Raw genomic sequence first — 13,267 nt, forward strand, 5'->3', positions numbered from 1 at the left:
TTTTCATAAAATTTAAAACATTATTATTATAATAAACTTATTAACAATGACGACTTGACTTAGCGACCTCCTCTGGTAGTCATGTATATATATATACCCTTGAGACTTAAAACAGATCTCGCTTAGTTTTTGAAGAGCTGCTATATACACAAATATATAGTAAAATGACAGAAGCATCCATGAACATCCAAATGATTGGCTCTGATGAAGTTCTTCTCGAAAACATGGTAATGAATTTCATAGACAGACATCCCGCTGATGAAAATCTTACTGTGGTTTCCATCATTGGACGCCAGAATACAGGTATATATACGTCTTTTCCTGTCCCCTTTATCATAACAATATATATATTGCTTTTGTTTATTATCACAGCAATTTTCTTGGATACGATATATTTCGCTTCATCTGGCTTCAGAGAATGAACTAATTATATCAGAAAAGAATTATCAAAAAATTTCGTTGGAGATTGATCTCTATCATTTGAGTAGTACAGAGGCAAATATATTTTTGGGAAAGGTCTCAGTTTTCCAGTGATTTCGAACCTGCCGGTTTTAGTCCTTTGTACCAATTTCTTGTACAGAAGAGAGATAGATCAGTGAGATTTTGTCTATGATCAACACTTTTATTCATTCGATTTGATTTGATTTGATTTTCTTATGTATTATAATTGGTATCTTTTCTGATATTCTTTCTGCTCTTTTAAAAGAGAATATATATTTATATTTCTCTATATGAATTTTTATGAAATTAATCGTGTTTTTTATAATATAGGTTTATACAGTTTTGAAAAAAAAATATAAAATAATATCTAAATTTTCCTTCTATAAGAATATTTTATAAAATAATAAGTGCAAAACGATTTAATTTATTTTAGAATAGATATAATTTTTTTTCGAGTAATTTCCGTGATAAAAACAGCATGCTTTTAAGGAAAAAAACAATAGCACAATATTCTTTCTTTTTATTTATAAACATAATTTCTTCTCTTACATCCATGAAAAATTCGTACAAGAATAGATGCAAAACAGAATTCTAATCAGCAGCTCTTAATTCTGATCTGTGGTTACTAAAATTGCCATAAATTATTATGGGGAACTGCAAATGACTTAAAACCTTCAACATTAAAAACTAGAGTTAAAGACCTTTAATTCCATAGTGGGTGTTCGGAAACCCCTCCTTAAGACTCCTTAGAATCACTTTAGACTCCTTAGAAGCTTAATCTATCTGAACAATTAACCTCCCCTTAGTGAGTATTAACTTTTGCTACTTTTGCCCAAATTCCTAAGATTTAAGCCCACTTGTCCCGATTCTACCGAACAAGTGTTCCTTAACTCCACTTAAAATTTAAGCTCTCATGTGGTGCTGAACACCCCCATATGTCATACACCCAGATTGACCAACATTTGCCCTTTCAAATTCGCATTATTTGTGTCAGTTCCATCTGATGCACAAACGATCAAGAAATTGGAAAAAAGTAATGGAAAGATAGATTTGGTTCTGAGATCACACAGATTCTCAATTCTTTGATAAAACTTGATACATAAAAACTAACTTCTGCCAAAAGACATCACGTCTGTTTAAATACAAACTCTAAAAACAGAAAATACATAAAAGACCATAAAAACTCTAAAATTATAAAGAAAGGTCCAAAAGTCAATGAAGGAAGACTCGGATCGCGAATCTGAGTCCGAAAATGGGCAAAACAAATTTCGGATCCGGTTTTGGGCTGTGGAGGTCCTGTCAAAATTTCAGCCCGATCCGACGGACGGATCAAAAGTTAGACCCCTTTTCGTGAAGCATGCGCAGGACCATATTGCATCATTCTCCCCTCCTAAGAAAAGATTCGTCCTCGAATCTGCCACTTCACCATCTACCTCCTCCACTTCAGATGTATCATTATCACTGTCAGTAATGTATGGGGACAAATCGGCCACATTAAAGGTCCCCGAGACATTATATTCACCCGGCAAATCAACCTTGTAAGCATTATCATTGATTCTTTCGAGCACTCAAAATGGTCCATCGGCCCGAGGTTGTAGCTTACCATATCTGCCAGTGGGAAAACGTGCCTTCCTCAGATGAATCCATACTAGATCTCCTTTTTTAAACACCACCTTATTTCGGTGCCTGTCTACCTGTTCTTTGTACTTCTTGTTTGAATTCTAGATCTGAGTTCGAACCTGTGAGTGCACTTGCTTGATGTGTTCTGCATGTTCATCTGCATCGCCACTGAATTGTTTTTCAACAGGCAATGGTGTGAGCTCGATAGGAGTGATTGGATTGAATCCATACACAACCTCAAAGGGGCTTTTTCCTGTAGTTCGGCTTTGCGATCGGTTGTATGCAAATTCGGCTTGTGGTAAAGTGAGATCCCATTGGCGCGGACTGTCACCTACCAGGCTCCTCAATAGGTTTCCCAGACTTCGATTGACCACCTCCGTTTGCCCATCAGTTTGGGGGTGATGAAAAGAGCTAAACTGCAGTTGAGTGCCCAGCTTCCGCCAGAGAGTGCGCCAGAAATGACTTACAAACTTGACATCTCGATCCGAGGTGACGGTTTTGGGCACACCATGTAGTCTGACAATTTCCTGCAAAAACAAACGTGCTACCTGCGAAACATCAAAAGTTTTGTTGCATGCAATAAAATGCGCCATCTTTGAGAACCGATCCACCACCACCATAATAGAATCCTTGTTTCTCTGGGTTCTGGGTAACCCGAGAACAAAGTCGAGACTGACATCTTCCCATGGAGCCACTGGAACGGGTAGAGGTTGATACAAGCCCGCATTGGTTCCTCGTGTTTTAGCCAACCGACATGTTCTGCACCTCCCCATGAATCGAGCTACATCTCGCTCCATCCTAGGCCAATAAAATTGGTCTTGCAACCACGCCAATGTTTTGTCCACCCCAAAATGTCCCGCAAGTCTTCCAGCATGTCCCTCCGTGACAACTGCTTCCCTCAGAGAACACTTAGGAATGCACAGCCGGTTACCTTTAAAAAGAAAGCCTGCTTGTCGGATAATACTGTTGCAGGTACACCACATCAGATAATTCTGGTTTCAACCCAGCTAGATACCGAGCGAAAATCTGTTCATCCTCCTCAACCACATCACATCGCATCCGCAACATATCAAACTCATTAGTATACTGCTCCACTGTAAGGGTTTTCTGCTTAAGATTGTGATATTCAATAAAAGCTTCCTGTCTATACTGGGCGGGTAGAAATTTAGCCATCAGTTTCTTTTTCATCTTATCCGAAGTTCGGATCTTTGGTTTTCCTTCTCTAACACGCCGGTTCCTCACATGTTCCCACCAGATTGAGGCATGTTTTCTCAACTTAATGGCGACTAACTTCACCTTCTATTCGTCAGACATATTCTTCACATCAAAAACCCGCTTGACGGTATGCAACCAATCGATAAACTCATCAGGATGAGATTTACCCTCGAACTCCGGAATGTCAATCTTCACCCCAAGGTTCTGAAAGGACGGATCAGGTCCTAGCCGAATCCTCTGGTTTCGCCCCCGATTTGGATTCCCCCACGGGTTAAAACCCTCATCTTCGTCGCCTGCTTCAGAAGAGTCAATGGTGTCTGACTCCTCTCCTTCTTCTTCGTTAGTAGAGGCCTCCCGTGCCTCTGCGAGTTGGCGCTCTAACTCTCGAATTCTTCTTCCCATCGCTGCAATCTCTAGATCTCGCTGGTCTCGGTGGCGCGGTTCTTCTTCTCCCCGACCTCGGCCACGACCTCTACCACGACCACGAGTCGCATCCGCCATCTGGGCTCTGATACCAACTGATGCACGAACGATCAAGAAATTGGAAAAAAGTAATGGAAAGATAGATTTGGTTCTGAGATCACACAGATTCTCAATTCTTTGATAAATCTTGATACATAAAAACTAACTTCTGCCAAAAGACATCACGTCTGTTTAAATACAAACCCTAAAAACAGAAAATACATAAAAAATACATAAAAGACCATAAAAACTCTAAAATTATAAAGAAAGGCCCAAAATTCCATGAAGGAAGACTCGGATCGCGAATCTGAGCCCGAAAATGGGCGAAATGAATTTTAGATCCGGTTTTGGGCTGTGGAGGTCTTGTCAAAATTTCAGCCCGATCCGACGGACGGATCAAAAGTTAGACCCATTTTCGTGAAGCATGCGCAGGACCATATTGCATCACCATCAGTGTCTGTGCGAAATCCGACACTAATGACACTAAAAAACGGACACTGGTTGCAAATTCTGTACAAGTGGAAGATCGCTGGCTTTTTCTTAAAAACTAATTAAGGTGTAGCTGATATATGGGCATGAATACTCCTTTTTGTTGAAACAGGGAAAAGTCACTTGCTTAACTGCCTCTTTGGGACAGACTTCAATGTTTTGGATCCCCAAGAAAACTAGTACTTCTTTTTCTTTTTTCTTTTTCATTTCAAGTAAGAGTAAAAAATAAAATTACACAGCAGATACAATTTTCTGATGGAACATATGGCAGTTTTGTCTAATGCAACAATTTGATTCAGCTTTTTTTATTTTTATTTTTATATATTTTTAAAATTTTTCAAATTAGTGGACAAACTACAAGGGGTATATGGATAGCACAGTGCCCAACCAATCCTTCCATCGTTGTAATTGATATAGAAGGTTCCGATTCAAGCACCAATGCACAGGTGCTCTTGTTAATTTACTTTTCCGAACTTCATTCCGTAACTAATATTGTTGGTTTTCAGTCTTTTTATTCTGTGTGTCCAATATATACATGTACACAAACAAATAAACAGTAGAAGTAGAGAGCTACATTCTTTTACATGTACATATAAGATTTACAATTCAACAAGAATGTCACTTAAATACCCAGTTACCTAACTAAATATAAGTATGATCTTACAAAAATTAAGTCAGATATATGAAATATTAGAACGGTTTAAATTTTAAGAAAGGAAAAAAAATTCAAAAAGAAACAATTGAAACAACAACAGGATAATAGCAAGAAGCTAGTTGAGGTTTCAGAATTGCATAACAGGTAAAATTATAAGTCACTCTTGACTTAAATTCTTTTTAGTAATGGCTAATAGAACTTCCTTTTATAGAATGGAACATCATTCGCGAAACGAGCTGCTTTATTTGCTTTGACTATATCAGATGTTTTATTGCTGAACATGTAAGTTGGAAATTTTTCTTTTCGAGTCGCAATCCACTACCGTAGAATTTAATAGCAGCGGGTCCCATTAGTTTATTGACATGAAACTCCCTCCTTTTATATAGTGTTATTCATAGCCTCGTAGGTCACTAGTATAGCATTGTCTTACAACCAATTTCTTAATATATATTAATGCAGGGAAGCTAGGGGGCTTGACCAATATGAGGCTGGTAGTTTGCCTCTACTTCAGACGATATTCGGGGTAATCCGTCCGATGATATAAAAATTACATTTTCTTATCATCACTGGCACAAAGTAGAAAAATGAGGTCTTTTGGTATCTATTATGATATTACAGTTATGAGAACTGATTAATCTCATGAACCCACCAACATAGAAAAACAAAACTAAAGAGTCCTTGACTAAATGTTCAAATTTCATAAATTTTATTTGCAATATATATATGCGGGATTCTGAGCCTATCTGACATGGAAGAAAATCAATCCATTTGTGTGTAGCTTCTACTGAAACTAACGGACTTTTGTAATTATTTGCATCATTGATTCTTCACTTCTGTGGTTTTCTAATTTTGTACATTATATTTCAGGAGAAAATATCACTTTCACCGCGCAGAACTAGGGTAGAGGTGACCCTTCGGGACTGCAGAAATCTGGTAACTTTTTTTTTCAAGTCATTTCTGCTAGGGAAAGTACACTGAAAGTAAGCGTAAACTATTTTTTATGAATTAACCTAACTAAATATATTTTTCAATGTCACAGACAAACGACGTAGATAGAGTGAGAGCGGAGGAGATCATAAGAGAGGTATGATCAACAGTTTCACACAAGCCTATTTTTTTGCATCAGCTTTTACATAGGATTTCATATATTGTGAATTACTTCCTGTAATAGTGTTGGAATTCCGGTCCAGCTACAAACGGAAGACTCGAAGACTATATTGAGGTGCGATATTACAATTGATAAAATTTTCCGTGCATCTCTAAATCGAAGTTGTGCTGTATTTCTAAGGAAAACATGAGCTTCAACCCACCTGTGTACCTCTCAACCATCTACCCTTTTGTTTATTAACTACACTTATATATCCATGCGTGTTTTGTTGCTCGCACATGACCTACCTACCTCCAGCGCAATCAATCTTTTTAACAAACTAATTTCGATGGATTTATTGCAGGTATCTGTTGTAACGTTTCCAAATGCAACGGACAGCAGACAAGCTATTCAGAATGAGTTTCAAAGCAAGGTACAGTACAATATGCAGTTGGAAATTAATTACTTGATTGTGGAATCATGAGAGGATTATGTAAACTTTTAATTAGGTAGAACCCAATCCTTTAGGCCCTATTTATGTCCATCATAAGATACTTCTAGAATATGCATGCATCTTCTACACAAGCTAGCATATTCTTGAATATATATAACCTAGTATATTCAAGATATATCTAGAATATTCATACACCTATAGAAACTACTATACTCTGGAACACTCTAGAGAATTCAAGAACATTCTAGCATACTCTAGTATACTCTAGAATAATCTAGAGTATTTTAGACTAACTTGGTGTTGCAACTTTCAACACTCCCCCTCAGCACCAACTTGGTGTTGTATTGATCTTCGGTACTATGCATTTATCTGGGTTGTCATGCTTTTTGTTGCCTCTTTTAATTTTTTGAGCTTGAAGTTGCTCATATGTCTATGGTCGGTCTTCCAAAATAGTCATCTCCAGAAGAGAAGGTTAGAATCTTCTTCTCATGTTGCCTTAGCACAAGTCGTTGTTGAGTTTTCTTCTATCCATGGAACACCTAACGAGCTGCAACTCCTTGCACGGACTCCCGTCATGCAGCCTTCTCCACAATAGCGACACTACTCTATGTCTTCTCGTCATCATCCCTCTCCTTGGTGATGGCTCTATCTTAGTGCTCTCTTATGGCTTCTCCTCATCAGCAACCACACAACTCACAACTCTGGTCTCCTTCTCGACCAGTTCTTCAACTAGTTCTTTGAAGAACCATGACTCGAAGTCAATCTTCTCCTCCACAGGCTCACCAACATCTTTGACGTCCTCTACGTCGGACATTGAATGTATCGCAACAGCAACCATTGTGTCCCACTCTTCTTCACTTGGGATCTCCGCTGGTGCATTCTCCTTCATGGTCACCATAAATTTTCCTTCATTATTCTTGAACTGACACTCTCTCGCATAGTGCCTTCGTCGTCCGAAATTGTAATTCTCCACACTTCTACTCTCATATTCACTACTTCCAACTCCTTTGCCCCCCTTGACCTCTGGGAGCTCCCATAGAACACGTGCACCTCTTGAATCATTCACGAAAAACGTTCTCTATCTCAGGTTGTTATCGATATCGGTCCCTGCTTGACTCTCCACATTGACCACTATATAGTAGTGCCTTCTCCTCTTCATGCTTCTCTATCAAACCTACTAGCTGCATGGCAAGAGTTTCCTGACTAGCCAACAAATTCTCCAATTCTAGCAGGGTCGGTTGCGTCACCCATTCTAGCAGGGTCGGTTGCCTCATGCCATTCTATGCTCGTCAGTTTTCGCATTGGCTTCTAGCTGCTCAATCTCCATACACAAGTTCTTTACTTTAAATTACTCACTTTAGGTTTTAAGTGTTCAAAAATTTTTCTGGGTGCCAATATGGTACAGGTCATATAAATGCATTGAGTGATCCTGCCAGAAAGCTTGATCAAGAAAATTCATCATGTGAATCTATGTTACCAATCAATTGCCTTCTCTTTTTTTATTTAGGTAGCTCAATTGCGGGAGAAGCTTACTAGGCTCACACCAACACAGTGTAGAAACACATTTCTTAATAATGTGCTAACAATTTGGTCTGACATCAGTAGCAACAGAAATCTCGACATTCCTTCTTTTAATGTAATGAGCTACAACTTGCCGTGTGATTTCTCTTCTAAGCTAAGATTTCATCCTTGGTTTACCCTTTTTTATGTCGCAATTTAATTGGAAGTTCAATTTGTAAAAAATTTAGGAAACGCTGTCCAAACACAGGTGCAATACAATAATGCAGGAACTGAGGCCACTTGATTCAAATGAGGTAAATTTATCTGCACTGATGATGCTTGTCAACAAATATAACTAAACCGATGTTCCTACTGTGAATTTATGATCTCAATTGTACTGCAGCAGTTTTCTCAATTGAGGGATATGGAAGATACTACCTCTTCAGAGTCGTTTCAAACATCACTGGCTGAGTTTCTTACTTCTACATTGGAACGGTAAGACTTAAACAGACTACAGAACTATTATAAGTTTGGAAACCCTTACATATAAATGTTATATCAATTTCTGCTTTTTTTATTTGGATTGGGAAAAAGAAAATTGGAGACAAATAATTGTACTAATGGAACATTACAAGAGTTACAATAATACAAATGTCCATGAATAATAGTAATAACAATAACAGTGTTTTGAGGAATGAAATAATATATTCAGTAAGCAAATATTTGACTGTAAAAGATAAAGACTTTACTGTTTACAAAAAAAAATAGCTCATGATAGTCAATATGGATCAGAGCAACACTGGGGAGACCACCACCAGCAAAGTTCTTTAGTTTCCTAATAAATGTTAAACTGAATCACAACAACCATCAACAAGAAAAATAAATTGAGTAATAATATGCAATAGAAAAGATTAGAAAGTGTATCTTATCTTCAAACTGCCATTTTTTAACAACAATAAAATAAAATATTAGTGCAAAAGCTCCAGAAGAACTAGAAATGTGAGGTCGAACGTTTACTTTATATCAAGAAAAAATATTCAATTGTTATAAGGTCAAGTATCTAGTCTAAAGTCTTAGTTAATACTTAATGCTAGCAAAAATGTTCAAATCTTTAATATGTTGATCAGAAGTCTGGTAAGTTCTAAATTTAATAAACATGCTCCTATGCTCCTAGGTTTCATGAAAGTGCAGATGGAACTATTCCAAAGGTTCGGGATGAATTCAAAGCCAGATTACAGCAAGAAATAATTAATGTGAGAACTATAAACACATTATTTTTTTTTAATATAATGCGCTTGCTTGGGTATTTCATGCTTGTTTGTCAATTATTCTCACTTTCTGTGCTCCAAGTCAAATTTAGTTAAGGCCTAAAAACACTCTCAAGGTATTATGAGCACTTGTCAAATATTTAAATTGTTGTGAATTCTGGTAGGGTTTATGTTTACAATTTAATTTCAATCAATCAATTAATCTCTATTCATATCAACATTCATGTCTAAAATTAAATCGAAGATAGACATATATTACCACTCTTTTGATGAAGCAACACAGTAGAAGCCCTTCGAAACTCTTAGCAATATTCTCCTCTCTTCACTCACATCTCAAATGTGCGCATCAATAGTAATTGCGCTACTACCTGTATATATCCATAAAAACAAGTTGAAGACAGTTGTGAGTCGATGTGCTAGCACCAACTGATAGTCCCCCTTTTCTCTCCTTTCTCTCTGTTTTGTGGAAATATAACACTATGCATGTATGCAAATAGGTATATACAAATCCGCACTTCTGCACATGTATATAACCCTATAGGTCAGTTTCGCAACATTTCAGCCGAACCTATTTAGTGCACTTTTTCAGCCACAACCTATTCAGTCCCAACATTTCAAAATAAAGAGAGTGCAGAAACATTGACCCATAATCCATTCGGCTCAATATGGTTCAATCCATATTTAATCTCAAAAATTAACATATGAATTTCGGCCCATAGGATATTTCTAACATAAATAGCAGATAGCAGCTTCATAGAACCCAAATATAATATATCTATTAAAAATTGAGCCTAAATCAAGGCTAATTTCTTCTATGAAGAGTTCCTAAAACTGTTGTAAAGATATTTCAGTACTAAAACAAAAATAAATTTTCTACTTTTTTAATTTTTTTTTAATTTTGTTACTTCTGTCAAAGTTGTTTCTTCTGCAAAATAAAGACCTATATATATATTCTCTTCAATTAACATTCAGAAACTGGAAGAAAAATTTTCAAGTATCTTGCGGACCGAAACAAGCAAGAAAGTTGAAGAAAAGAAGAAACTAATTTCCAGCAACTTGAGGGTAATGAAGAAAGGCATTGTTTCAAGTATTTTCACACTCACATTTAACTTGGAAGCATTCAAAAGCAATATTGATGTTGACAGTGTTGTCGAAGCTCATGTGGGAGAGTTCGAACAAATATTCGGAGGTAATTAATTTTGTAGTACTACATTAAATACATTTCGAGTAACACTTTGTTACATAGGATTCTCAATGAAATATTAGATATTTCTGTGAGAATGGCTATCAAATTGCTTTCAAATGTGCGGATATATGGAAATAAATATGCTGTTATACCAATGGAATAACAGCAGATTTATTTCCGTCGATATATATATATATATATATATATATATTTCCATTAATTGGAATGCCGTGGTGGCCCCCAAGCAGCTGTTTGTGCATATATATCTCTCTTTGGCTAAATATATTGGCTGCTTCCACAAATGGTCGTACCATGAAATTCATTTGTTTCAGGTTGCCGTGAAGAATACAGTCTATCTGTTTCATTGTGCAGAGCAAAAGTAATTGATAGTCTAAAGGACCATGCAGAACGAGAGATAATGGAAATTAAGGTATACAATCTATTTCATAGAACTAAGATATATATATTTTGGTTGAGTACAAAAAGGCCAGTTTAATACGTAGTTCTTTTTTCCCTCCTTTTCACGCCGAGAAGATTTGTGGATATCTCAAAAATCTTGATTGACAAAGACTTTGTCAAAATGTCCCCAACTTAATCCTCACTATTCACAGACATCAATTCGATATTATCTTGTCCTTCATATACTTCCAATTAAAATGAAATACCAAATACATTTGTGTTCTTTTCATGATGGACTGGATTTTTGCGAGTTTGCCAAATTATTTGTAGCTTCATCCTAAGTAAAATAAATTTCTTTATATAACTACCGAATTTCAATCTTTAGGTCCAAAAAAAGACCTTTAGGATTCCCTACATAAATTACTATTTTGACCATCTCCCTTCCTACAAATTAAGTTCATAATATAACACTATTAAATTAATTAATTTCTTTTCACTAGACATATTTAAGTATTTTCATATCTTTGACTGACGTACCTCAATTCTTTGAGGTTCCCTGGACAATATTGGATTCTTAAGTGGTTTGAAAATATTCATCAAAAAAATTAATTCCTTTACCTATATAAATTTTGGTGTAAAGGTTTCAGTTCAAAGGCAATATTAGTCCTACACACCAAATTTCAACTATGCCACCATGCAATATATATTTTTTTTATTTCTATATTTATATTATTGATCTTGTTTAATATACTCACATTCTCTATTTAATCCCTTCCCCCCCTAACCCGCTCGTTTATAACAGAAAAACCACAAATACTTTGTTTCCTACGAATAAAGTTTTTAATTTAATACTATTAACTTAATTAATATCTTTTCACTGAATACTGCTTTTTGATTTCTACAAGTGTTTTGAAGTAAGCACTCAAAAATGATAATTAATATTTGATAATTTTCATATCTTTGACTGACGTACCTCAATTCTTTGAGGTTCAACGGACAATGGATACTTGAGTGGTTTGAAAATATTAATCAAATAATTCCTTTGTCAGTTCAAAATCAATAGTCATACACGCCAAATTTCGACTGAAGTGGTTGCTGATTATATTACCTTATGTAGCTTTAATTTCTTTGAACAAATTTCCTCACAACTTCAACTATAAATGCCACCATGCAATATTATGTTTTATTTGTACGTTTATACTGTTGATCTTCTATTTAATCCCCTTCCCCCTCATACACCCATAACAGGAATTCCACAAAATTATAGTTTCCATTGGAAAAGGTGTATTAATTTTCGTTGGAGTAGGCTTATCAGGATATATGCTCCGCTGTGGAGTGAGCATTATACTAGCATCATTTCGCCCTGCACTTGCCGCTTGGAGTCAAGCAGCCCGGTCAAAGATTCCTACTATTTTGGAATACATTTTACAGAAAATAATCACCCCGGCTGCAAAGATTTGTGCGAAACATATGATGAAACATCGGAAGGTGATTGTTGCGCATCTGGGGAAACAAATGTTTAATCTTTCCATGGCGATGGTTGTCTTCTTGCTTAAAATTATATCGGACCAACCTCATTGTTATGGGTTCAAGGATTGATTGTTGCCCCTTTGATTGCATGTTAGGATAAATTTCTCTACATGTTTTCCATGTTGGCTACTTTATTTCGATTTTGTGAAAGAACTGAGACAAGGACGTCATTGAGAACTGTTCTCACAATTATATCAAATTGCAATGAAATCTGCAATTTTACAAAGAACATGGAAACTTATTGTTGGAAAAGTTCATATTTTATTGATTTGAGTGCCATATGAAATCCTAATTATGAAGATTTTTCTCTACAAAGTTTTCTTAATGTATTTGTTATGTTATGACTCAAATTACTTTTGGATCCATTAGTATTTATTTTGTTTAATTTGTTGTTATATGCTAAAACTTTGTATAGAGAGATTAAGTAAATTTAGTTTGCATCAAAATTCTCTAATTTGTTTTTATTCGTTCTCCCTGTAGAAACCCCTAAACATAACAGCTCTAAAAAACTCACCAAATCATCCAAATCATCAAAATACCACAAAAATCCTTGAATGGAAGTTCCAGTTCAGAAAGAAATTACAATTACAAGAATACTCTGACCCAATTGTACAAAATGTACAGGAAGAAAAAGACTTAACACGCTTTGTATTACATTTTTTTTATTTTAATTTTAAGAGAAATGTTCTGATACCCCGAGTCATCATACCTGAGCGCGTCCCCCAAGTAGTTTAATAGAAAAGCCTTCCAATATTGTCTAACTTTCATTTCCAGCGCTAATATCCAAATATTTAAAGTTATGTTTATAACATTTTAAAATGTTACTCGTAAGCATATAAGCTTCTATGTGAAAGCATTTCTAGATAATTTTAATTCTAAACTACTTTTGTCTTCAAGACAAAAAATGAAAGATTATTTTCACCCACTCTTTATTTTACCGACGATCCGTGATGAATTTTAC

General features: G+C 35.8%; 1 protein-coding gene across 3 annotated transcripts; it reads left to right on the forward strand.

Moving 5' to 3' along the window:
• The first annotated feature begins 51 nt into the window (after positions 1–51).
• LOC144546202 (protein ROOT HAIR DEFECTIVE 3-like) lies at positions 52–12,647 on the forward strand. 3 transcript variants are annotated; one of them, XM_078294724.1, is made up of 16 exons: positions 52–303; positions 4,340–4,406; positions 4,574–4,673; positions 5,094–5,164; positions 5,342–5,405; positions 5,750–5,815; positions 5,922–5,966; positions 6,054–6,104; positions 6,334–6,402; positions 7,931–8,059; positions 8,172–8,237; positions 8,327–8,418; positions 9,098–9,176; positions 10,164–10,380; positions 10,710–10,807; positions 12,025–12,647. In XM_078294724.1, the coding sequence occupies exons 1-16, from the start codon at positions 165–167 to the stop codon at positions 12,373–12,375; spliced, it is 1,704 nt and encodes a 567-aa protein (XP_078150850.1). In that variant the 5' UTR covers positions 52–164; the 3' UTR covers positions 12,376–12,647. The 3 variants fall into 3 exon arrangements, with proteins under 3 accessions (XP_078150850.1, XP_078150851.1, XP_078150852.1); XM_078294725.1 differs by having other exon boundaries at positions 8,330–8,418; XM_078294726.1 differs by lacking the exon at positions 12,025–12,647 and having other exon boundaries at positions 10,750–10,807.
• The last annotated feature ends 620 nt before the right edge of the window (positions 12,648–13,267 follow it).

Source organism: Carex rostrata, chromosome 29 (genome assembly GCF_964058835.1).
Source record: "Carex rostrata chromosome 29, lpCarRost1.2, whole genome shotgun sequence".
NCBI lineage: Eukaryota > Viridiplantae > Streptophyta > Magnoliopsida > Poales > Cyperaceae > Carex > Carex rostrata.

Bases quoted from the DNA above. Each gene is read 5' to 3' on its own strand.
- LOC144546202 (XM_078294724.1), top strand. From the start codon at position 165: ATGACAGAAGCATCCATGAACATCCAAATGATTGGCTCTGATGAAGTT. The intron at 4,407-4,573 runs GTACTTCTTTTT...TTTTCAAATTAG, and splicing joins TTGGATCCCCAAGAAAACTA to TGGACAAACTACAAGGGGTA. The intron at 4,674-5,093 runs GTGCTCTTGTTA...TTCCTTTTATAG, and splicing joins ATTCAAGCACCAATGCACAG to AATGGAACATCATTCGCGAA.